We start from the raw sequence: 23,878 nt of genomic DNA, 5'->3' as shown, positions 1-23,878 counted from the left end.
CGGGCAGCCGGAGCCGCTCGGAGCCGCTCACCCGCATCCTGATGCCGCACCCCTACCCCAATCCCCTCCCATCCCATCCCATCCCATCCCCTTCCCACCACCCTCCCCCCCCCCATCCCTATCCTATCCCACCCCTTTTCTTTTTGCTTTCCCATCATCCCTGGACATCAAAATCCTGTTTTTTCCCTCCCACCACCTCGTGCTGGTCACTCTCCGTCCCCAGCAGCTCCCTGTGCTCTGAGCCAGGAGCCGGGCTCGGCTCAGGTGGGAGCAGCTGCCAATGTGTGAGAAATCCGAGCCTCCCTGAGCCCGAGCCCGGCTCCAGCCTGGCCCAGCCCGCTCCCCCAGGCCGCTGCAGATCTGCTCCCCACACGTGTCCCTCCGCCTTATCTCGTCCCTTATCTCTGGCAGGATCCTGCGCGCCGCGCTCCTGCCCCTCAAGCGCTTCTACGGCATCAGGATGCGGGTGAGCGGCTCCGAGCGGCTCCGGCTGCCCGGGCCCTTCGTGATCGTCTGCAACCACCAGGCTTCCCTCGACCTCATGGGTGCGTGCGGGGCAGGGCAGGGGCGGCCCCTCGGCACCTCGGGGGGCTCCAGGGGTGCGCCAGGATCGCTTTGGGGAGTCAGCACCGGGATATGAGTGAGGATGTGTGGTGGGAGTGGACCAGGAGAGCTTTTGGGACGGGGCTGTGCCGCAGGGAGAGGACTGGGACAACGGGAGGGGATGCCACGGGTGGTTCTTGGCGTGGGGACAGCCTGAAGTCCTCTGAATCAAGACTAAAAACACCCAACCTGGTCCTATATTAGGGTGTGAGTGATTAATTAATCTGTGCACTGATGTCATTTGGCCTCTCCAGAGAGTTCCTCCCTGCAGTCATCACCTCTTGGGTCTGGCTGAGCTGCAAAACTTATTCCTGGTGCTCAGCTGGTTTGTCCAGCCTGGGGATTCAGCTTCCAAGCAGTCAATAATTTTCTGAGCTGATTTTTCTGCTTCAAAATGTATTCTTAGTATACAGCTGGTTTGTCCAACCCGGGAAGTTTAATTCCAAGCACTAAATAATTTTCCAAGCTGATTTTTCTGTTGCAAAACTTATTCCTGATATCCAGCTGCTTTGACCAGCTGAGGACTTCCACCTCCCAACAGTTTTCCAAGGTGATTTTTCTGTTGCAAAACTTATTCCTGATATCCAGCTGCTTTGACCAGCTGAGGACTTCCACCTCCCAGCAGTTTTCCAAGGTGATTTTTCTGCTGGAAGTCCCACGGGGTTGGGAAGATGATGTTAATGGACGTCATCCATCCCCAGGAATGGTGGAGATCATTCCTGAGCGCTGTGTGCCCATCGCCAAGCGGGAGCTGCTCTACCTGGGCACCGTGGGCTGGGCCTGTTGGCTCAGTGGCATCATCTTCATCGACCGCCACCGCAGGGACGCGGCCATCGAGGTCATCTCCCACACTGCCAGCACCATGCAGCGGGAGAACGTGAGGAAAACTGGGCTTGGGGTGGGGGAACATGAGGAAAACTGGGCTTGGGGTGGGGAAACACCCGCGGGGTGAGGGGATGGGGGCAGGACGGAGCTGGCTGAGGCCCGGGGTCACCTCCGTCCCTGTCCCTGCAGCTCCGAGTGTGGGTTTTCCCGGAGGGCACCAGGAACCCGGGCAGATCCATGCTGCCCTTCAAGCGGGGCGCTTTCCACCTGGCCGTGCAGGCCCAGGTAAGAGCGTCCTTGTGCTCAGTCAAAGGTTGCTCTCGATGGCCTTGGAGGCCTTTTCCAAAATGATTCCTCCCCTTCGGCTCAGCCTGGATGGAGTGGGGTGGGGTGAACCCTGGGGCTGAGGGAGGGGGGTTTGGTGCCCAGGGATTGGGGGGGGGGGGGGGGGGGTGGTGCCCAGGGATTGGGGGAGATTGGCCCTCAGGGATGAGGGGGTTTGGCCCTCAGGGATGGGGTTTTGGTGCCCAGGGTTGGACATGGTGCTGTGCAGGACCAGGGAGGGACAGGCAGGAGCTGGGGTCCCACCTGGGCAGGGCTCTGCTTGGGGGATGCCCCTGACCCCCCGTGTCCTGCAGGTCCCCATTGTCCCCATCGTGATCTCCCCGTACTGGGACTTCTTCAGCCCCAAGGAGAAGAGGTTCACCTCCGGTAAGGGCCGGGCAGGAGTTCCCGTGGCCGAGGGCAGGGCTGGAGGGGGGTCAGGCCCTGCGGGGTGTCTGTGGGACACTGAGGTGTGGGGAGGCAGCGGGGGGTGGAGATGCTCGGGGGAATACCCAGGTCCTGCCAGGACCCTCTAACAGCATCCCTGGCTTCTCCCTCCTCTCCCAGGGACCTGCACCATCCGAATCCTCCCCAGCGTGGACACGCAGGGCCTGAGCCCAAAGGATGTCCCCGAACTGACCGAGAGTGTCCGCCAGGCCATGGCTGAGGCCCTGGCCGAGATGTCCACGAGTGACCACAGGGACCAGGACAAGGAGCAGCCTCTGCTGGGGCCGGGGGCTGGCGGGGACAGGGGCAGCCCCCGGGGCCAGGGGGACACAGCCGGGAGCAGCAATTAGGCAGAGGGAGCGAGTCCCTCGGGGACAGCAGGGAGGTGTCCCTTGTCCCCTGAGGAGGTGTCCTGCAGCCCTGCCACCGCCCCGGCAGGACGGGGCTCTAAGGGAGCAGAGCAGGGCGGGGACGGGACCAGGCAGCACCCCCAGAACAGAGCAAGGTGCCCCCCAAACCCCTCGCTGTGACAGTGTGTCCCCTGGCTGTCCCTCTGCCAGACCTGGGGCCGGGGCTGTCCCCTGGGATGGCCCCTGCCTGCTCGCTGGGCGGGGCAGGGATGCTCCAGGCAGGGCTGGGGGTCCCAGCCCCATTTTCCACCCCTGATTGTTGGGTTCCCCCATGGATTCTCCTTCCAGAGGCTCCTACAGGCTGGAAATGCTGTTTGGGGCCAGCCAGCGCTGGGGAGGGGCCCGGAGTGTGTGGCCTGGGGGGGACACGAGGACCAGGGGGTGTTGCCGGGTGAGGAGAGCGTCCCCGGTGCTGAGCTGTGAGCCAGGGCTGGCAGATTAAAGAGTCTGGAGCTGGCACCGTGTCCTGGCTGTGCTGAGGGGGCTGAGGGGGGGGATCCATCACCTCAGGGAGGCTTCATCCCTGCACAGGGAGCCACATGGAGCATCCCTGCACGGGGAGCATCCCTGCACACGGAGCATCCCTGCACGGGGAGCATCCCTGCACATGGAGCATCCCTGCACGGGGAGCGTCCCTGCACGGGGAACATCCCTGCACGGGGAGCGTCCCTGCACGGGGAGCGTCCCTGCACGGGGAGCGTCCCTGCACACGGAGCATCCCTGCACACGGAGCATCCCTGCACGGGGAGCGTCCCTGCACGGGGAGCGTCCCTGCACGGGGAGCGTCCCTGCACACGGAGCATCCCTGCACACGGAGCATCCCTGCACACGGAGCGTCCCTGCACGGGGAGCGTCCCTGCACGGGGAGCGTCCCTGCACACGGAGCATCCCTGCACACGGAGCATCCCTGCACACGGAGCGTCCCTGCACGGGGAGCGTCCCTGCACGGGGAGCGTCCCTGCACGGGGAGCGTCCCTGCAGGCTCCTCCACAGCTCCTCCAGGGATGGTGTGAGGAGCACGCGGCAGGGTGAGGGTTGCACAGGTCTGGCTGTGCCCCCGAGGCAGAGCTCTCCCTGCCTCAGTACCTGCACAGGAACAGCGTCTGTTAAAGCCCCAAAATCCCAGCAATGCCTGGACTGTGCCCACCTGGACACAGTCCCACCTCCATAGCCTCTCGACCACGACCCGTCTGCCAGCTGGATGGTTCCCCGCAGCCAGGCAGGGATTTGGGATCCCCTGGCTCCTTCCCAGCTGAGCAGCTCCTGTGCCAGCAGCCCAGGGAGGCAGCGGGGCAGGGACGGGGCAGGGACGGGGCAGGGACGGGACAGGGACGGGGCAGGGTCGGGACAGGGACGGGGCAGGGACGGGGCAGGGACGGGGCAGGGATGGGGCAGGGACGGGGCAAGGACGGGGCAGGGATGGGGCAGGGACGGGGCAGGGACGGGGCAGGGCGAGGCTGTGCCCTTGCTGGAGCAGGGTGGGCAAGGCTTCCCCTCCAGCCCGGGATGAAATGTGCGAGGCACGGGCACAGAGCTCCGGTTTGGGATCGTTCCTGCTCTCAGGAGCCGCTGGATTACGGAGGAAATCCTTCAAATCAGTTGCAATCATCTGACACCAAGCAGCAAAGAGGAACAGCCCACGGGATCGGGAGCTGTCACATGGACATGGCCAAGGGCACAGGAAGGTCCCGTGTCCCAGAAAACCCCTTTAATCCTTTCCTGCTTCCCAGGATTCCCAACATGTGGCATCGTCTGGCAGCTCTGAGCAGCCTGGGGGTCCCACCACACCCCCACCACCTCGGGGGTGGTTTGGCTGCCCAAAGTTTGGGTTTGGGGGGTTAAGGATCAATGGATTCATGGAGCGGTTTGGGTGGGAAGGACCTTAAAGCCCACCCAGTTCTGCCATGGGCAGGGACACCTCCCACTGTCCCAGGCTGCTCCCAGCCCCAATGTCCAGCCTGGCCTGGGACACTGCCAGGGATCCAGGGGCAGCCCCAGCTGCTCTGGGCAAAACCTGGTCCTGCCTTGGGGACCGGGGTCCAGCCAGAGCCCTCGCTGGGTTTTCCACTGTCGGTGGGAGTGAAAGCTTGAGGAGAAGGAAAAACCTCGGAGCAGGGGCTCTGGGAACAACTTGCTTTTCCTGCTCCTCCACGGCCTGCCCTGCCCGGCTGCTTTGGGCCCCAGCCCTGGCACAGCTGCCCGGGGCAGGGCTGGGCCCCATCCTGTGAGGGATTTCACAAGTGGCACTTGGGGACAGGGGTCAGTGGTGGCCTTGGCAGTGCTGGGGGAGCCGTGAGCTCCTCGTCCCATCCAACCATCCCAGGATGTCTGGCAGGGCACTGACCCCAGGGACTCGGGCCCCCTGCTGCGGCCTCATGTCCTTGGGGGTGGCAGCTCCAGCCTCCTCTGGCCACCCACAGCCTGTGGGGCTGTTCCAAAGGGCAGGGAGGTGGGCACGGGGCCGTGTCCAGCAAAGCCTGAGCTGGGCAGGTGTGGGGACAGAGCTGTGGTCACCTGAGATCCCACAGGAAAGGCCAGGCCCATCCATGGCTTCCTGTGAGGCCCTGGCACAGGGTGCCCAGAGCAGCTGGGGCTGCCCCTGGATCCCTGGCAGTGTCCCAGGCCAGGCTGGACATTGGGGCTGGGAGAAGCCTGGGACAGTGGGAGGTGTCCCTGCCAGGGCAGGGGGTGGAAGTGGATGAGCTTTAAGGTCCCTCCCAACCCAAACCATTCCAGGGTTCCACGGATCCAGCACCCTCCAAGGGAAGGGAACTGCAAGGCCCTGGAGCAGGGGATGTGCTCAGGACACCGTGGGGCTGTCGTGGAGCTCCTCAACTGTCCCAAATTCCCACCAGGACAGAGGGAAGCAGCTCGGCCCTGCCCTGGCAGGTGTCCAGCTGCCACGTGTGGGATCAGGGAGCAGAGGGAGCGATGCCACATCCCAACACTGCCCTGTTCCTCTGTCCAGATTGAGTAAAACTGGAGAAAACTGGGCAAAAAGCCAGCCTGGGACATGTGATCAGCCCAAACTCGGTTCACTTTGAAATACCTGTAAATTTTCCATTTCTGAGAAGTCACCCCAGCTCCCAGCCTCTCCTTGTGTTGTGCTCCCTGTTTTTGTTTTCCATTTGTTCCCGCTGCCTCCTGACACCATTTCCCAGCAAATCCATGTGGAGGTGGCTCCTGCCCCACACTGAACCTCCAGGAACCTTTCCCAATATTTGCAAAATTCCCTGCGATCCTTGACCCCTGGAGGCCGTGGCCAGAGGGCAAACATAGCCCGGACTTTATCTGCAGGTGCCTGGGGTTCCTCTGCCAGCCCCCATTTCCTCCCCGCACAGGACACAAAGATCCCATTCCCGAGCCTGCAGCGGGGCAGAGGCGGATCCAGAGTGATCCCAGACCTGCAGGAGGAGGCTGTGGCTGTTCCCAGCATCCACATCCAGCTGGAGACATGAGGTCTCCAGCCCTTCCCGTCCTCCTCCTCATCCTGCTCCTCTCAGCCGGGGCCTCTGCAGCACCGTAAGTCCCCCCCGTCCGTCTGTGCCTGCTGGGGTGGTTTAACCTCGGCTCCTCGGCAGCTCCTGGTGGGACTCAATCCTTCCCATGCCCTGATGGCTGCTCGGCCTGGGGGGTTGTCCCTGCCCAGCATCACCGAGGACATGGCCCTGGTGGCCCTGGTGGCCCTGGTGGCTCTGAGGGGTGGTTGTCCCCTCACCTGCAGAGCTGAGCTGAGGAGCCAAGGGCAGCCCAGAGGCAGAGAGGGGAGGCTCGGGGGGTTCCTGTGCTCCCAGGGGCTTTTCCAGGTCTCTGTGGGGCCGTGCTGGACGTGCCTCACCCCCAGGTCTCTCTCCTGTCACTTGTCCTCGCCAGGAGTTTCGTGGTGGTGTCCCCGGCTGTGCTGTACCACCCCCACCCTGCCACACTCTGGGTGCACCTCAGTGACCTCCAGGGGCCCGTCCAGGTCCGTGTCCAGCTGCAGGGGAGCAGCGGGACCCCGGCCACCACCCTGCTGAGGAGAGAGGTCCCGGAGCCTCATCTGCACTTGAACGTCACCTTCCCCGTGAGTGTCCCCCCAGTGCCACCCCAAACCAGCCGGCAGCAGGGAGGGGGCCCTGGGTGGTCTCCAGGCCGTTTCCATCAGCTCCACACAGGGCTGGGAGCGGATGTGGCTCCCCTGTGACTTCCCCGTCTTTTGGCAGAGTCTCACCCCTCACCCTGACAGAACTCCAGGCCCAGCCCAGTCATCCCGTGGCTGGAACGATCCCGTTTGCGGACCCGCAGGGCGCTGGGGAGATGTTTCTTCCCAGCCCCTGGCTCGTGGAAGGGGTGGGGAGTGCTCTGGGTCACCCCGAGGGAGCCCGGGCACCGTCCTTGTCCCCACCCCGAGCCTGCTGTTCCCCTGCAGGCTCCAGCCCCCGCCACAGGGAAGGAGGAAATCGTGGAGCTGCACGTCTCGATCCAGGGAGATTCCTTGAATGTCTCCGAGTCGAAGAAGGTGATGCTGAGAGCCCTGGAGCCCGGGATCTTCATCCAGACAGACAAGGCTGTCTACAAGCCTGGGCAGGAAGGTGAGGGCGGCAGAAGGAACCACCCAGCTCTGGGGGACCCCCCTGGTTGGGGAGAGGGGTGAGGAGGCCCAGCCTTGCTCCTGCACTGCCTGGAAATGGGAGGGATCATCCTGGGATATCCCTGGGCAATGCCAGGGCTTGCCGGAGGCCCTGCTGTGTGAGGGGCTCAGGGAGGATTTCCATCCACCTTCCCATGGGTGAAGCCACTCCTCCATCTCCGCTTCCTTTCCCAGTGAAGTTCCGAGTTGTCTCTTTGGACAAAGACCTGAGCCCCAGCAACCAGAAGGTGAGAGCAGGGCTGGGACGTGGCGAGGTGCCGAGGGCTCCCTGCACTGTCCCAGCCAGCCGTGGGAGAGGTGTGGGAGTCACCTTTCCCCTCGGGAATGCTGCCCCGGCCAGCCCTGCCCGGGGAGCTGCCCCCGGGGCAGGGGTGCCCTGTGCTGCTCAGGGGCACAGCAGGGTCGGGAAGGAGAAAGCAGAGGGCACGTGTGACACGGGAATGTGCCCACGCCAGCTCCCAGCCAGGGATGCAGCCCTGGTGAGTGGGAAGCAGGGAATGCGCTGCTGATATCCATCAAGGCATCAGACACCAGGAGCACCGGCAGGCTCAGCCTCTGGCACCCCTGGGCAGTCCCTGGGGTCTCTGCAAGTGCAGGATCTTCCCAGATTAAAGGGGTTCTGGACTCTTCCTAACGCACTGGGAGATGCCACCTGTCCGTGCCATGCTGGCACTGCCCTCGGGCTCATCCCGGCCACAGCCAGGCTCAAAATCCACCCCAAAGCATCTTGAGGGCTGGGAAGTTCACAGCATCCCACAGGAAACCCTCTCTCTACCCCATCCACGGCTGTGCCCACCCCGGTGAGACCCCAAGGGATGGAATTGCTCCTCTGACCATCCTCTCTTTGCCTTCCAGCTGCCCCTGGTGTTCCTGAAGGTCAGTTTGGGACACCCGGGGGTGGGGTGGGCACGGGAGGGCCGGGAGAGGGGACACAGGACGCAGCCAGGGGCTGTTTGCTGGGCTCCCCGGGCGCTGATCCCGCGTGTCCCGGCGCAGGATCCCAGCGGGAATCGCATCGCGCAGTGGCGGGAGGTGACCCCTCGGCAGGGAATCGTGGATTTGTCCCTCCCGCTGGCCTCGGAGCCGGCCCTGGGCACCTACACCATCAGCGTGGAGGGGAAGAGCCATTCCTTCAGCGTGGAGGAATACGGTACATGGGGACTGGGAGGTAGGATCCCACCGTGGGCAGCAGGTCTTGACCCCCTCCAGCCACCCAGGCGGTGTTGGCACTGTCCTCAGAGTGACCACCCTCTGTCCTTGTGCTTGTCCACCAGTGCTGCCCAAGTTTGAGGTGACCATCCATCTCCCCAGCGCGCTGCGGACGAAGGACGAGAAGTTCCCGGTGGAGATCTGCGGGCGGTGAGCTGGGAACAGGGAACGGGGAGGGATCAGGGCGTCCAGCAGGGTGTGGCCACCCCAGCACAGCCTCTCCACTGTCCCCACACAGCTACACCTACGGGAAGCCCGTCCAGGGGAAGGTCCAGGCTGACCTGTGCCTCAGCCAGAGGCTCTGGCCTCTCTACAGGGAGACCTGCACCCAGGTTACTGGGCAGGTGAGCGTGGCAGGACTGGGGCTGCCACTGGGATGCTGGGGGTGCCACTGGGACACTGGGGGTGCCACTGGGATGCTGGGGGTGCCACTGGGACGCTGGGGCTGCCACTGGGACGGCTCCTTCCCGGGAATGCTGCTGACAGGGTTGATTCTCCCTCCAGACGGGGAAGAACGGCTGCTTTTCCACAGAGGTTTCGTTGGCTGCGTTCAACATGACCACCTTGGAGACGGAGAAGAAACTGGAAGTCAAGGCATCGCTGGTGGAGGATGGCACAGGTGGGGACGGGGTGTGGCCACCCCCACGCGCTCCCACGGGATCGGTCTTCTCCAGGAACACCCAAAAGCACTGCTGGGATTTAGGGGTGCACACGCAGGGATGGGGTTTGGGTGCAGATGCGAGTCAGGTCAGCCTGGCAAGACTTGGAATTCCAAGCAGAGGAAAAAAGCCTTTCCAGTGCAGGACGCTGAGTCCTGGCAGCGCAGAGGGGTTGGGTTCACCCAGGCTGGTGGGGCGGCTTCCTCTCCAAGCTCGTCCCTCGCTCGCCACCTCCTCACACCGGGAGTGCCTGGCTTGGCTGGAGACAAAGGAGAGCAGGGCTTGTCCCTGTGCCCATCGGCCCGGGGTGGCCCCTCACGATGGTGGGAAGTGTCTGCCCCCAGCTGCACCCTGGACCAGGTCTGAAATATTCCACAGGGCTTCTGCTGCTCCTGTAGGAGATGCAAACCGTGCTGGGAGCTGCAGGAGGAAAGCCCAAATATCCAGGCACCCTTTCTGCGTGGGGACAGGGGCACTGGCTGGAGCTAAGCCGTGTCCCTCGGCACCCTGAGCTCCCCCTCGCTCCCCGCAGGGCTGGAGATGAAGAGCACCAAGAGCTGCGAGGTTCTACCCGAGAAGATCACGGTCACCTTTGAGAAACCCGATCACGTCTACAAGCGCGGCCTCCCCTACACCGGGATGGTAACGGGAGCTCCCTCTCCCTGCGGGGCTCACCTGCCCCTGCCCATCCCCAGCCCCGTTCTGCCACGGCTGCAGCCCCAAACCGCGGCATCTCTCCTTCCCTCCCGCACAGATCCGGCTGAAGGGCGCTGACGGCTCCGGGCTGCCCCAGAGGCAGGTCCTGCTCTTTGTCTGGAACCAGGGACAAGAGAAGACCCAAAGCTTCCTGACAGACAGCTCGGGGAGAGCCTCCTTCCAGCTGGACGCCTCTGGCTGGAGTGGCAGGGTCTCCTTGCGGGTAAGGCCCCCACCCGCGCCCCCCCTCGGGGGTCCCTGAGCTGCCTCCTGCAGCGGGGTGGGGCCTTGGAGCTGCACCAGCGACACCTCGGGGGCTGCTGCATGGATTCAGCCCTGGATTCCCACCTCAGGCTCAAGTCAGCAGGACAGCTCAGAGCCAGGACGAGCACTCAGGAGTCACCCACGAGGATGCCTTTCTGTCAGTCATGCCCTTCTCATCGAAGAGTGGGAGCTTCCTGCACATCCGCGACCCGGAGGGGGAGCTGCCCTGCGGCCGTCCCCAGCTGTTCCACGTGGATTCCATCTTCAGCAAGGAGGCTTTAGGCAGTGGGCTGAAGAACCTGGATCTGGTTTTCATGGTGAGCCCCGGCTTGGGGAGGGAGGGCAGCAGGAATCAGCGCGGTTGTGTGGGAAGGGCCACACCTCCACACACGTTCGTGGTGGTGTCCCCGGGGACAGGACAACGAGCAACCAGTCCTGGAGAGCCTGAGGGACCTGTCGGAGGCGGTGGCTGCTGCCACTGCTGGGCCTGCACCCCCATGGGAGGTGTTGGGGGGCTGGAGATTGGGCATGGTCAGAAATCATCCCAGAACGTCCATGGTGGGTCCGTCCACCATCAGGGCACTTTGATTCCACACTCAGCACCAGTTTTGTTCTCACTCCCTCCTCTGCAGGTCCTGGCCAAGGGGACCATCACCACCATCTTCAAGAAACAGGTCTCTGCAGAGCCTGGTAGGTCCCACGGCACGGAGGGGCTGCGCAGGGCTCTGCTCCCTGTGCCTGCTCCTCACAGAACCACGGGATGATTTGGGTTAGAAGGGGCCTCCAAGCCCATCCCATCCCCCCCCTGCCGTGGGCAGGGACACCTTACGCTCTCCCAGGGTGCTCCAAGCTCTGTCCAACCCGGCCTCGGACGCTTCCAGGGCTGGAGCAGCCGCAGCTTCCCTGGGTAACATCCGCCCCCTTTCCATGCTCCAGGACAGAGGGTCTCCATCTCCCTGGAGCTGCCCATCGGGCTGGAGCTGGCGCCCATGGCCAGGTTTCTGGTCTACGTGGTGCTGCCCAACGGCGAGATGGTGGCTCACAGCACCGAGCTCTACGTGGCCAAGTGCTTCCCCAACCAGGTGAGAGGAGCTGGGCTGTCCATGGCTGCTGCCTCGGGATCCATCCCGCTGCCGGTGCATCGCAGTGCCGCGGTCTCTCAACCCATTCCCTGGTCCCCAAACCCTCCAAGAAGAGCTCTCCCGTGGCTCGGTCCTGCCCCTCCACGGGAGGTGACCGCCCTCTGCCCCGTCCCCTGCTGTCCCTGCGCAGGTGACGATGGCGTTTTCAGAGGCCAGGGCCCTGCCTGGGGCGGCGCTGAGGCTGCAGCTGGGGGCGGCCCCGGGCTCGCTGTGCGCCGTGCGAGCCGTGGATCGCAGTGTGCTGCTCCTGAAGCCCGAGGCTGAGCTCAACGCCGAGGCCGTGAGTGCTGGCCCTGCCTGGGGTCCCGGTGCAGCCCCAGGAGCAGCCTGGCTGGGGGTGGGGTGCCACTGGCTCAGGTGTCCCTCCCTCGCAGGGACCCGGTGCCGCGGTGGCTCCCAGGCAGAGCTCTGCGCTCCGAAATTGAGGATTTTGCACATGTTCATTCCCAGGTCTACAAAGCACTGCCCGAATTCAGCTACCCCCCCAGCATCCAGGATGAACCACCCTGTTACTTCTACCGGTACGACTCCAAGATGGAAACCTACAGGTTATTCCAGGTGAAGCTCTCCCCGCCCGGTTCCTCCCCACCCCAGAGCCGCCCGCGCTTTGTCCAAGTGCGGGGAAAGCCACACCTGTGGCAAAGGACCTTCCCTTTCCTGCCAAGCCCAGGCTCCTTCTCCACGTGTTTTCTGTAGCCCTGGGACTGACTGCTCACTGCTGGAATGGGGATATTCCTCCTGCTGGCTGGAGGAGGTGCCCAACCTCTGCTTTTCCACAGGATGCAGCCCTGAAGCTCTTCACCAACGCCAAGACCAGGGGGGATTGCTTGCCAAGGTTGATGATGCTTGGAATCCCTGCTCCTAGAGGTGAGCACAGCCCTTGTGCCAAAAAGAGCAAAGAGCTAGTGGCCAGTCCTGGCTGCCGTGTCCTCAGGGAGACTCGGAGCCATCCAGAAAATACCCTCGGCATCAAAGAGGATGGAAGAGGATTTTGGTCACCTTTGTCCTGGCTGCAGGTCAGGTCTGGCTGAGACCTGAGGCCCCCAAGTTCTGCTCTGCCTTTTCCAGGAGAGGAGCTCATGCCCCGTTTCAGGGCGGAAAGCGAAGATGTCTCAGTACTCATGAGCATGCCCAGCCCAGCCATCCAGGTCATCCAGGACAGGGAAGAGCCCCCAGCCCCCCGGACGTACTTCCCAGAGACGTGGCTGTGGGACCTGGTCCCTGTGGGGTGAGAGAGGACAGCTCCCAAGGGAAGGGAGTTGGGGACTTCAGGACTCCTTGTCCCTGCGGGATGGCACCAGCAGTGTTGCAGCGGTGCCACTCCGGCGATGCCACCGGCCGTGGTGGGGTGGCCTCATGATGTTCTCCGTGCCGCAGGGAGGGCGGCTCTGCTGAGGTGACGGTGACAGTGCCCGACGCCATCACGGAGTGGGAGGCTGGGATGTTCTGCATGGCCCCGCAGGGCCTGGGGCTGTCCCCTGCTGTCACCCTCACGGCCTTCCAGCCGTTCTTCGTGGAGCTGGCGCTGCCCTACGCCGTGGTGCGCCACGAGACCTTCACCCTCAGGGCCAGCGTCTTCAACTACCTGCGCCAGTGCCTGAGGGTGAGCGGGAACGGGCAGGGGAGCCTGGGGGCTGGCAGGGGCTGATGGAGCCGTGGCCATGCCCCGCAGGTTCAGTGAGGGCTGGGCAGGTGAGCCTGGCTCTGGGGGCTGGCAGGGGCTGATGGAGCCGTGGCCGTGCCCCGCAGGTTCAGGTGACGCTGGCGGAGTCGGCGGAGCTGGAGGTGTCACCAGGCGCAGGGGACAGCTACAGCAGCTGTGTCTGTGCAGACGAAGCCAAGACCTTCCAGTGGGGTGTGAGAGCCACCAGCCTGGGTACAGAGCTGCCACCACCCCGCCCTGCTGCCCGGGGACCCGCTCAGGGGTGGGGAGGGCAGGAACAAACCCCACGGCACCTGGGGAGTTCTCCCTCGCTCCACTCCCACCCTTCCGGGGCACCCCCAGCCCAGTCCAGCCTGCCCCAGGCCAAGCCCAGGGGCTACGCTCAGGTTTGGGGGCTCCCTGGGGACTGAGGGCTGCGTCTGCACCTGCAGGGCAGGTGAACATCACCGTGAGCACTGAGGCCCTCAGCTCCACCGAGCCCTGTGGCAACGAGCTGCCCCTGGTGCCGGCCCAGGGCCGCGTGGACACCGTGATAAAGCCCCTGCTGGTGCAGGTCAGAGCATTGTGGAGGAGGAAAATGGGATGGATTTGGGAGCAGGATGCAAGCAGCCCTTGGGGGGCAGTGGGAGAGCAGCCAGATGTGAAGCCAGGGTGACCCAGGGGACAGGGGGACAGGCAGGTCCCTCCTCCTGACTGACTCTGGTGCTGCTTCCTCACAGCCCGGGGGGATCCTGGTGGAGAAGGCTCACAGCTCCCTGCTCTGCCAGGAAGGTAGGACCGGCCAGGGGTGTCCAGCAGCACCGGGGGGATGTGGACAGGGGTGCTTGGCCACTGGTCACAAGGGCCACCAGCCCAGAAGAGCCAAGGGCCAGGGTGCCTGGGCGGGAAGGGGCTGGGTGAGGTTGCCACGGGGCAGGCCGGGAGCAGCTGGGCATTCCCACTGTCACAGCCCTGTGTCCCCACAGGTGCTGAGGAAGTCTCCTTGGAGATTCCTGCAAACATCCTGGAGAGCTCCCAGAGAGCCCACGTCACCGTGATGGGTAAGGGACAGGCCGGGGGGCCTGGGGACCGCGGGGACAGGGTGGGTGCAGAGCTCCCCCCGCTCGGCAGGACGTGGCACCAGCCGGAGCTGACACGGAAGGGGACACGGGCGCTGGTGGCAGGGGCACAGCTGATGGCGTGTCCCCCTGGGACAGGTGACATCCTGGGCAACGCCCTGCAGAACCTGGACAGTCTCCTGGCCATGCCCTACGGCTGTGGGGAGCAGAACATGGTTCGCTTTGCCCCCAACATCTACATCCAGCAGTACCTGGAGAAGACCGGGCAGCTGCTGCCGGACATCCGCGCCAAGGCACAGGGCTTCCTGCAGAGCGGTCAGTGGCACCCTGACCCCCGCTGGGAGGGACACACAGCCCCCTCCCCACTGCGCGTGGCTCCCCTGGGCACGGGAAGAATGCCCTGTCCGCGTGTCCTGCCGCAGGGTACCAGCGGGAGCTGCTCTACAAACACGACGACGGCTCCTACAGCGCCTTCGGGAAGAGCGATCGCGAGGGCAACACCTGGTGAGGGCTCTGCAGCTGCACCCGGGGCTCCTCCTGCCCCCCAGGGCACCCCCGCGCTGACCCCCGGCCCTGTGATGTGTCCCTGGCTCCAGGCTGACCGCGTTTGTCCTCAAGTCCTTCGGGCAGGCCCGCGCCTACGTGGCCATCGAGGAGCGGCACATCACGGACGCGCTGCGGTGGCTGCGGCGGCACCAGAGGGAGAGCGGCTGCTTCCGCAGCGTGGGCAAACTCTTCAACAACGCCCTGCAGGTGGGGCAGGGGCTGGCCTGGGGACCCGGAGTGTGGTCTGGGCACGGGGGGGGTCCCCGTGCTGGTGCCACAGCCCGGCCGGACCCGCGTCCCGCTGTCCCCCTGCAGGGCGGGGTCTCGGACGAGCTCTCGCTCTCGGCGTACGTGGCGGCAGCGATGCTGGAGCTGGGGCTGCCCACGCTGGTGAGGACGGGCCCAGTGTCCCCACAGGGGCTGGGGGGTGGGGACGGCTGCTGGGACAGGGGGTTGGCCGTTCCAGGCCACCTCGCAGCCCGAACTGGGCACAGCTGGTCTCGCTGGGCAGCACCGGGGTCTCTGAGCGAGCCCCATGTCCTGGGCCGGCTCCTGACTCCGCTGCCACGGCAGGAGCCGGCGTTGAGCTCAGCGCTGAAGTGCCTGGAGGCCTCTCCCACGGACAACCCCTACACGCAAGCCCTGCTCGCCTACGTGTTCGGGCTGGCGGGGCTGCGGGAGCAGCAGCGGGCGCAGCTGCAGCGCCTGGCCCAGCACAGCGTCAGCGCAGGTACCGCCACCGCCTCTGCGAGCGAGCCCCGCCCGGCCCGGCCCGGCACGGCCCAGATAGGCCCCGATCGGCCCAGATCAGCCCGGCCCAACCTAGCCCAGATCGGCCCAGATCAGCCCAGCCAGGCCTGGCCCAGATCAACCCAGCCCAGATCAGCCCAGCCCGGCCCGGCTCAGATCGGCCCAGCCCAGATCAGCCCAGCCCGGCCCGGCCCAGATCAGCCCAGCCCGGCCCGGCTCAGATCGGCCCAGCCCGGCCCGGCTCAGATCGGCCCAGCCCAGATCAGCTCAGCTCAGCCTAGCCCAGATCAGCTCAGCTCAGCTCAGCTCAGCTCAGCCCAGCCTAGCCTAGCCCAGCTCAGCCCAGCCCGGCTCAGCTCAACTCGGCTCGGCTCGGCCCGGCCCGGCCCGGCCCAGCCCCGCTCAGCCCAGCCCGGCCGGGCCCTTGTCCCGCAGACGGGCAGCTCTCCTGGCGCAGGAAGGGGCAGGCTCAGAAGCCCCCGGAGCCGTCCTGGGCCGCGGCCGCGCCGGCCGAGGTGGAGATGACGGCCTATGTCCTGCTGGCCTACCTGTCGCAGCCCTCCGTGTCCCCGGCTGACCTGGGCACGGCGGCCCGCATCGTCCGCTGGCTCTGCAAGCAGCAGAACCCCTACGGGGGCTTCGCCTCCACGCAGGTACCGGCCCGGGGCTCCGAACCGGCCCCTCCTGGGAGCCGCGCTCGGGGCTGAGCCCGGCGCTGTCCCCGTGCCCAGGACACCGTGGTGGCCCTGCAAGCCCTGGCCAAATACGCCGCCCTGACCTACGGCAGCAACGGGGACTTCACGGTGACGGTGACAGCGCCCAAGGGGACAGCGCAGGACTTCGTGCTGGACAGCAGCAACCGGCTGGTGCTGCAGCGGGCGGCCCTGCCCGAGCTGCCGGGCACCTACGGGCTGCGAGCCCGCGGGCAGGGCTGTGCCCTGGTGCAGGTGGGTACAGCCTGGGCTCCCCGGCCCCGGCCCCTGGCTGGCCTCACCCGGTGCTGCCCCCCAGGTGACCCTGCGCTACAACGTGCCCCCCCCTCCCAGCACGGGGGCGTTTGAGCTGCGGGTGCAGACGGAGCCGCTGCCGGGCACACAGAACCCCCAGTTCCTCCTCCGGCTCTGGGCACGGTAGGGACGGGGCTGTCCCGGGTTTGGGGGGGACAGGAGCAGCCAGGGAGGGAGGGAAGCCCCAAGCCCACCCCGGGGCTCTGTCCTTGCAGGTACAGCGGGGAGCGTCCTGTCACCAACATGGTCGTCATCGAGGCCAAGCTGCCATCGGGCTACAGCCCGGACAAGAAATCCGTGGTGGAGGTGAGGAGCCCCCCAGGGTGGTCAGGGGAGAGATACCCCATCCCACAGGTGCCTGCCCCTCGGGCGCTGTGGGACACAGAGGGACACACCCAGGGAGCGGCTGTGGCCCTTCCTGAGCCGTGTCCCTGCAGCTGAAGATGCACAGCCTGGTGAAGAAGGTGGAGGTGCAGCCCGACCAGGTGACCATTTACCTGGAGCAGGTGAGAGGGGGGCAGGAGCAGGAGCCCTGGGACCAGGGGGATTTCCCCACGGTGGGTGGCTGCACCTCCCCCCTGCGCTGTCTCCACAGCTGAGCAAGCAGGAGGAGACCTTTTCCTTCCGAGCCCAGCAGGACTTCCCGGTGAGCAACCTCCAGCCGGCCACCGTGTCCCTGTACGACTACTACGAGACAGGTGAGCCCTGCGGGGCCGTGTCCCCTGGCCCTGCTGCCACCCCGGCGGCCCCCGTGGCTCAGTGGGGTCTGGCTGAGCTCCCAGCTCACCCTGATGAGCTCTGGCTCGTTCAGGGAGCAGCTCCTCCCGCCCCATGGTCACCACCCCTCCCTTGCAGGTGACCGTGTGGACGTGGCCTACACCGCACCCCCCAGCTCAGGTAGGGGCTGAGCCTGCCAGGCCAGGGGTCACCCCACCCTCGGGACCCTGATGGGGACCCAGCCACCCTGGATGGCCACCCTGGGCTGTGCTGAGCCCCGGGGGATGGAGGAGCCCATCCTGGAGTCCCGCACTGATTGTTGGGGGTTTGCTGGCCAGAGCTGGGGGCAGAGGCCAGGGAGGGCCCAGGTGTCCAGGCTGGGGGTGCAGAGAGGTGCTGTGCCTCTCTCAGGGGCCCCAGCCCCCATCAGCCCTGGCCTTCCTCCAGCCACCCCCTGGAGCTCCCCACGCCGGGGTTTGAGGTCACACAGGGGATGGGGCTCAGCCAGAGGCTCTGGGGCAACCAAGGGGGGTGGTGGGGGGCTGTGGGGACTCTCCTCTCACAGGACCCCATATTCCATTTTGAAGAGGAGGACAACGTCTAACCCAGCCTGGAGCCTGCCAGCCCATCCCTGCCCCAGCTCCTGCAGCCGCCAAGGACAGCGGTGGCTGAGGCTTTCTGCTCCCACCCTGGCCATGGCCCCGACCCTCCACGGGGCCACGAGGTGGCCCAGCACCACTGGCCCCCAGCAGGGCCCCTCTGGATGGAGCCACAGCTCCCTCCCCCAGGCCCAAGGACACGCACGGCTCCTCCGGCCCCGCCACGTGCCGGACTCGGCTGAGCAGCCACAGCGGGAACTGCACAGGGACAGCCCGGGGCCACCTCCTGCCACCCCTGCACGGGGACTCTGGGGGGCCAGCTCTGGCCTCTCCCCTCCCCACAGCACCTCAAGGGGACCCAGAGCTCCTCCCTCCTGCCAGGACATCCCCGGCAGGTCCCCACCACCCCTCAGCCTCCCTGGGAGCCACAGTACCACCCCAGCCCCGTCCCCAGCACTGCCACGGTGCCAGTGTCACCACGAGGGCCTTGGGGACACTGCAAGCCCAGCACAAAGCACTCAGCAGCCTCGTGGAGAGAAGCCAGGGCCTGGTGCACCCCAGACCCTGCCCTGGGTCCAAATAAAGACATTTAGTCAAGCACTTCTTTACTCTTGGTCTTTGTGTGTGGGGGTTCTACCCCAGGCGGGGGTGGGGACAGAGGGGCCAGGGTGGCTGAGGGGCTGGGCTCCCTTGGCACGAGCAGATGCACAGACCCAGCCAGCAGCGCCCTCTCCGCCTGTCACCCGGCACAAGGGGCCGTGGCAGTGCCAGCAGGGCTCCCTCAGCTCCCTCAGGCGCAGGACACAGCCCCGGGCAGGCTCCCACTGCGGTTAAACGCCGCCGTCCTTGAGCAGCCGCTCTGGGCAGAGGCACCCCTGTCCTGCCACCTGAGCGACAAATCCGGCCCAGGGACGTCCCCCAGAGGCACAGCGTCCCTGGGGACAGCTGGGGCTGGTGTGGATGCTCCTGTGATCTCAGCCAGCAGAGCCAGCCTGGTGACACCTGGAGCTGTGGCCATGGGCAGGGGGCCGGGGCCGCAGCGCTGGGGCCAAATGACCCCTCCCTGCGCCAGAGCAGGGCACGAGGCACTGCCACAGCAAGGCACGGACTGAGCAAGGTGTGGCTGAGCCCCAGCCCTGTCCCCAGGGCTCCTGAGGTGGCAGTGGGGGACAGGAGCCAGCCCTGTGCCCCAAGCTGAGTCCCTTGCTGGGGATGGAGCCGCTCCCACCTCACTTGTGGCGCTTTTTCTTCTGCTCTTTGCGCTTCTGAGCCCTCACGTCCTTCTTGAGGCGGCTGTCCACCACCTTGAACTGGCCCTTGACGCCCGGGGGACGCCGCACCCGGGGTCCCACGCCCTTCTTGGCCACCAAGTAGGTGACCTGGCGCTTCTCCTTGGCCAGCCCGGCCTTCTTGTAGATGCTGCAGGAGAAGGATGAAGGTCAGGGTGAGTCTGGGTGGGACAACAACCAAACCCCAGCCAGTGTGGGGACAGCATCGGCTCCCAGCCCTGCTCTGGGCTCTGCCAGCCCCGCATCAGCCTGGCTGGGGACACAGAGCTGTCCCTGTGGCTGCAGGGACATGGCCCCAGCAGTCAGCCCAGCCCCGAAGGGAGGAGCTGGATCCTGGCTCGGCCACTCACCGGCGCAGCTGGGCCACCTTCTCCCGCTCCGAGATGTCCACAGTGCTCACCACGGCCTCGGCCTTCTTCTTCATCTGCTCCAGCTTCTTCAGCATCTGGGGGACAGCCAGGGGGACAGGGGGTCACAGGGGGCACAGAGGGGTTGGAGGTGGGACAGGGGGTTGGAGGAGGAATGGGGGAGGCAGCAGAGGGATGGAGGTTGGAGGAGGGATGGGGGATCAGAGGGGGGACAGGGGGGTCAGAGCAGGATGAGGCATCAGAGATGGGACAGGGGGATCGGAGGAGGGACAGGGGGTTCAGAGGAAGGACTGAGGCCCTGGGAGAGGACTCAGAGCACCCCTGGGAGCCCACCCCGCACTCACCCTCCGCTTCTTGCGGGCCTTGGCCTCCGCCACCTTCTTGATGGGGCGGGCGTTGATCTCCCTCCAGCGCTGCCGATAGGCCTCGACCGTCTGCTTGTCCACGGGCAGCTGCCGGCGCCGGTGCTGCCGCTCCTCCTCCGTGAACCACTCGGGCAGCTCCCCCTCCTCCTCGTTGTAGGAGTACCTGGGGGGCTCAGGTGAGCTGTGAGCAGGACGTGGGGGCCCCACCTCCCCTGCCCTGCTGGGGAACAGCCCCTGCAGCCCCCAGGTACCTGTTGAAGGAGTCGTCGATGAGGTCCCGCCGGGCCTTTTTGGAGGTGACGATGACAGAGCCAAGGGCCAGGCCCTCTGCATCCAGGGCTCTTTTCACTGTGGGACACGAGAAAGCTCGGCCTGGCTGCAGCCCAGGAACTGCGGAGCAGCTCTGGGGAGCATGGTCTGCCCCCTGCCCATCTCCTGTCCCTCCCACAGGACCCCCAGGTGTGTCCCTGCCTCCCATCCCTCCCAAGGGACCTCCAGGTCTGTCCCTGCCTCCCATCCCTCCCAAGGGACCCCCATGTCCCCTCCACTCACCTGGGTTCTCAATGGGCACCACCTCGAAGCCACAGGGCTCCACACAGCCCCGCTTCCTCCCCACCGGTGCCAGTGGCCTGTGGAGAGGAGCGGGCAGGGCTGGGGTCCCTCAGCTCTCCGGGACTGTGGAGTTGGGGAGGACACCCAGACCCTCCTCAGCCTCACCTCTCGTCTTCACTGCTGCTGTCATCGTCACTGCTCTGCTCCTCCTGAGCTGTGCTGGCATCAGGGGCCGTGGCTGCCGCAGGGCTGGGCTCAGCTGCAGCCTCCTCCTCAGCCACCCTCTTCTTCTTCTTCTTCTGCCCTTTTTGTGTTGTTTTGTCTGGGAACGGGAGCCACTGGGTGAGACAGAGCCAAGGCACACCCTGCCGCAGACTCCTCCAGAGATCCTGCTCATTAACACTGCACTCGTTAACGACACAGGCTGGGAACAGCTGCTGGTCTTGTGGGAGCTGTCCCTGCCCATGGCACGGGCTGGAACTGGATGCTCCTCGAGCTCCTTTCACACCCAAACCCTTCCACGCTGCTGCTCAGGACCCGGTGCCCCAGGGCTGTGGGACCGTCCCTCTGCGTCCCCTCACCTCTCTGAGCCTCGCGCTGCCTCTCAGCCAACATCTGGGCCTGCCCCAACTCCAGCTCCTCGTCCGCGTCATCCTCGATGCCGGCGAAGGCGTCCTGGGATGGGGAATGGGGGGGTCAGCTCCAGGGAGGGGTGGTCAGCCCCAGGGAGGGGGGGTCAGCCCCAGGGAATGGGGGTCAGCCCCAGGGAATGGGGGTCAGCCCCAGGGAGGGGTGGTCAGCCCCAGGGAGGGGTGGTCAGCCCCAGGGAATGGGGGTCAGCCCCAGGGAGGGGTGGTCAGCCCCAGGGAATGGGGGTCAGCCCCAGGGAGGGGTGGTCAGCCCCGGTGAATGGGGGTCAGCCCCAGGACAGTCCTGGGAAGCTGCTGGGGCCGAGGCTGCTCCATCATTCCTGCCCCACAGGTGGGCCCCACCTTCCCAAACCACAGGCTGGTCTGTCGCTCCTCCAGCACCGACTTCTCCTCCAGGGGCACCAGCAGAGGATTCTCCACTTCCTGCTCTTCCTCGTCCTCCTCCTCTTCCTTCTGCTTAACCTTCGCCCTGTGACACGGAGCAGCAGGATCAGTGTCTCCTGGAGCTGCTCCCAGGGCAGCCCCTGCCCCAGGACTCCTCTCCCCTCTCCCCTCTCACCTCTTCCCACCCCGCTCCCGCTCCAGCTTCCGCTGCCGGGCCTCGATCTCCAGCAGCTCCTCCGGGTCCAGGTCGCTGGCCAGGGACACGTCGTCCCCTTCATCGTGATCCGACACGTAAATGTCATCGTCGCCGGGGCCGATCTCCAGCAGGGCGTCAGCCGAGGCCATGTCCCCCCGGGACAGCTCATCCAGCAGCTGCAGCACGGCATACACAGTGACACGGTGACACAGTGACACAGTGGCATGAGTGACAGTGACACAAGTGACACAATGACACAGTGACAGTGTCCATCACCCAGTGACACAGTGACAGTGTGAGTCACACAGTTACACAGTGACACAGTGACACGAGTGACAGTGACACAAGTGACACAGTGACAGTGACATGAGTGACACAGTGACACAGTGACACAGTGACAGTGACAGTGACACAGTGACATGAGTGACACAGTGACACAGTGACACAGTGACACGGTGACATGAGTGACACAGTGACATTGGCACAGTGACACAGTGACACACTGGCACAGTGAGACGAGTGACATGAGTGATACAGTGACACAGTTACACAGTGACAGTGACGCAGTTACACAGTGACAGTGACATGAGTGACACACTGACAGTGACACAGTGACACACTGGCACAGTGACACAGTGACACAGGTCACACACCAGGCCCTGCCCCGCCCCGATGTCCCCAGGAGCTGTCCCCACGCACCGGGGTCCTGTGGATGCTGCGCAGGGAGAACATGCTGGTGTCGCCATCGTCGGCGATGGACACCCCGGGCAGGTCCATCTTCAGCTCCACCCGCTCCCGCTGCTTCCGCTGCTCCTTCAGGATCTTCTTCTTCTTCCTGGGGGAGCCAAAGGGATGAGGCCACACTGTCCCCTCCCCACACAAACATCCCAGAGGCTCAGCCACAGCCACAGCACTGCCAGCCCCGGTGCTGGGACAGCCGCGAACAGCTGCTTGGAGGAGCCCCAACCCACAAAGCCCCCCTGTCAGAGACAGGCTCTGGCACTGCCACCCGCTGTCCCCATCTCTCCTCTTTCTACCTCTTCAGCTCTGCCAGCTCCTCGGCCTTCATCTCTGCCAGGGCCAGCTCCACCTCCTCTTCCTCCTTCGCCTCCTCAGCAGCTGCAGCTTTCGCCTCCATCTTCTCCTTCTTCTCCTCCTCCCTGCACTCCTCCTCCTCACCGGAGCTCAGGCTGCCAAAAGGAAGGAGCTCAGAGGAGCTGTGCTGGGGACAGCCCCACCCCAGCCTGGGGACAGCCCTGGTCCTACTTGATATCCAACTCCTTCGCCTGCTCCTTCAGCTTCTTGGCCAGGAACCGCCGCAGCTTCGTCCTCCAGTTCAGCAGGGCCCTGGGCGGGGTGGCAGCTGTTAGGGACAGCCAGCAGCCCCAGCTGGGGGGTGTGGCTCTCCCCCAGGCCCAGGGGGGTCGTGTGGCTGGCCCAGTGTCCCCAGCACCTGAGCTCCTTGCGGCCCAGCACTCGGATGTCCCTGCAGCACTGGCGCAGCTCCTCCGTGGTGGAGCTGTGGTTCTCCAGCTCCCCGTCCCCCAGAGTGATCTGGCACAGGGAAAGGGATTTCAATCCCAGCCTCCCCTCCACAGGACAGGGACAAGGACAGGGACAGGCACACACCTCGTTGGCCTTGGAGAGGAAGTCCACGGGGTTGGGAGCCTTGAGGAAGTCCATGAGGGTGAAGCGGTGGTAGAGGGTGGTGTCACCTTCAGCGTAGCCCTCGGCCTGGGGGGAAAAGGGGCTGTGGGTGGCCAGGGCAGGGGACAGCCAGGCAGCTGCCTCCAGCCCCCAAGGGCGGATGGGGTCGCCTAACTCGTGTCTTGCTGCAGTGGCCACCTGAACGTGTCTGTGGCTTGTACTTGAGGACTTCAGGAATCGTTCCCAGCCTGAGCCTGAGCTAGGACGAGTCACCAGCCCCAGGCCAGCAGCAGCTCCCAGCTCCAGCTCAGACACAGGAGCTGGCAATGACAGGTTTGTGCCAGCTCCGTGCTCAGCTGAGGCCGCCTGACACAGATTCACTGTCCTAAAGCCACCCCAGAGACACAAACCCTGTGCCCAACCCCTGCAGGCTTGAACTGACCCAGCCCCAGCCTCACAATCCCCACTTCAGGCTCCAAACCTCCCCCAGACTGGCTCTTCCAACACTGCCCATCCCAAAACCTTTCATTTTCCTGACCAGTTCCCATTATCACAACCTCCTGAGGCCCAGTCCCATGTGTGTCTGGCCTTGCTCCTACCTTGGGCTTCTTTTTGCTGACCAGCTCGCTGACGGACTTGGTGGGAACCTCCACGTCCTTGAAGGCGTATTTGGGGTCAAAGAACTTGCTGTCGATTTTGTCTGGAGCCTGATAACCTGGGATGGAGGGGTCAGGGCTGTGAGAGACGTTCCTTGGGGGTGGAGGGATCAGAGACACCCAGAATGGAGGACGAGAGCTGTGAGAGCCGTTCCTCCCGGGATGGAGGAACCACAGCCATTCCTCTGGGATAGAGGGGTCAGAGCCATTCCTTCATCCCAG

General features: G+C 65.2%; 3 protein-coding genes across 5 annotated transcripts in view; 2 read left to right on the top strand and 1 right to left on the bottom strand.

The window, feature by feature from the left end:
• The first annotated feature begins 160 nt into the window (after nucleotides 1-160).
• Nucleotides 161-3,065, top strand: LOC121660726 (1-acyl-sn-glycerol-3-phosphate acyltransferase alpha-like). The gene is made up of 5 exons (XM_042020173.1): nucleotides 161-545; nucleotides 1,305-1,480; nucleotides 1,618-1,713; nucleotides 2,067-2,139; nucleotides 2,320-3,065. Exons 1-5 carry the CDS (start codon nucleotides 461-463, stop codon nucleotides 2,547-2,549), a joined length of 660 nt encoding a protein of 219 aa, XP_041876107.1. The 5' UTR covers nucleotides 161-460; the 3' UTR covers nucleotides 2,550-3,065.
• A 2,854-nt stretch (nucleotides 3,066-5,919) lies between these two features.
• On the top strand, nucleotides 5,920-18,149 carry LOC121660721 (alpha-2-macroglobulin-like protein 1). Its single transcript, XM_042020164.1, has 36 exons — nucleotides 5,920-6,131; nucleotides 6,483-6,672; nucleotides 7,018-7,180; nucleotides 7,414-7,466; nucleotides 8,095-8,115; nucleotides 8,236-8,389; nucleotides 8,514-8,598; nucleotides 8,687-8,792; nucleotides 8,953-9,067; nucleotides 9,640-9,749; nucleotides 9,862-10,026; nucleotides 10,157-10,384; nucleotides 10,700-10,757; nucleotides 11,004-11,149; nucleotides 11,340-11,489; nucleotides 11,660-11,767; nucleotides 11,989-12,076; nucleotides 12,278-12,437; nucleotides 12,587-12,812; nucleotides 12,959-13,085; nucleotides 13,304-13,425; nucleotides 13,592-13,643; nucleotides 13,838-13,912; nucleotides 14,069-14,245; nucleotides 14,353-14,434; nucleotides 14,527-14,683; nucleotides 14,792-14,866; nucleotides 15,050-15,206; nucleotides 15,662-15,879; nucleotides 15,958-16,173; nucleotides 16,238-16,356; nucleotides 16,449-16,539; nucleotides 16,671-16,739; nucleotides 16,829-16,931; nucleotides 17,089-17,130; nucleotides 17,538-18,149. The coding sequence occupies exons 1-36, from the start codon at nucleotides 6,064-6,066 to the stop codon at nucleotides 17,552-17,554; spliced, it is 4,293 nt and encodes a 1,430-aa protein (XP_041876098.1). The 5' UTR covers nucleotides 5,920-6,063; the 3' UTR covers nucleotides 17,555-18,149.
• FTSJ3 (FtsJ RNA 2'-O-methyltransferase 3) overlaps nucleotides 18,138-23,878 on the bottom strand; it is an 8,203-nt gene continuing 2,462 nt past the window's right edge. For all 3 annotated transcript variants that reach the window (XM_042020165.1, XM_042020167.1, XM_042020166.1), the window contains 15 exons: nucleotides 23,600-23,715; nucleotides 22,983-23,087; nucleotides 22,807-22,907; nucleotides 22,620-22,700; nucleotides 22,391-22,543; nucleotides 22,053-22,188; nucleotides 21,333-21,529; nucleotides 21,116-21,242; nucleotides 20,705-20,798; nucleotides 20,289-20,445; nucleotides 20,124-20,200; nucleotides 19,823-19,919; nucleotides 19,551-19,734; nucleotides 19,189-19,283; nucleotides 18,138-18,968 (listed from right to left, as the gene is read on the bottom strand). In XM_042020165.1, coding sequence (XP_041876099.1) covers nucleotides 18,779-18,968; nucleotides 19,189-19,283; nucleotides 19,551-19,734; nucleotides 19,823-19,919; nucleotides 20,124-20,200; nucleotides 20,289-20,445; nucleotides 20,705-20,798; nucleotides 21,116-21,242; nucleotides 21,333-21,529; nucleotides 22,053-22,188; nucleotides 22,391-22,543; nucleotides 22,620-22,700; nucleotides 22,807-22,907; nucleotides 22,983-23,087; nucleotides 23,600-23,715 — 1,910 coding nt within the window. In that variant the 3' untranslated portion in view covers nucleotides 18,138-18,778. The remainder of the gene's footprint in view (nucleotides 18,969-19,188; nucleotides 19,284-19,550; nucleotides 19,735-19,822; nucleotides 19,920-20,123; nucleotides 20,201-20,288; nucleotides 20,446-20,704; nucleotides 20,799-21,115; nucleotides 21,243-21,332; nucleotides 21,530-22,052; nucleotides 22,189-22,390; nucleotides 22,544-22,619; nucleotides 22,701-22,806; nucleotides 22,908-22,982; nucleotides 23,088-23,599; nucleotides 23,716-23,878) is intronic.

The sequence above is a fragment of the Corvus kubaryi genome, unplaced genomic scaffold (assembly GCF_017639235.1).
Source record: "Corvus kubaryi isolate FWS band 111438036 unplaced genomic scaffold, C.kubaryi_AGA036_p1.0 36849, whole genome shotgun sequence".
Taxonomy (NCBI): Eukaryota; Metazoa; Chordata; class Aves; order Passeriformes; family Corvidae; genus Corvus; species Corvus kubaryi.
The sequence above is the reverse complement of the archived record's forward strand: the minus strand, read 5'-3'. Positions and strand labels throughout refer to the sequence as shown.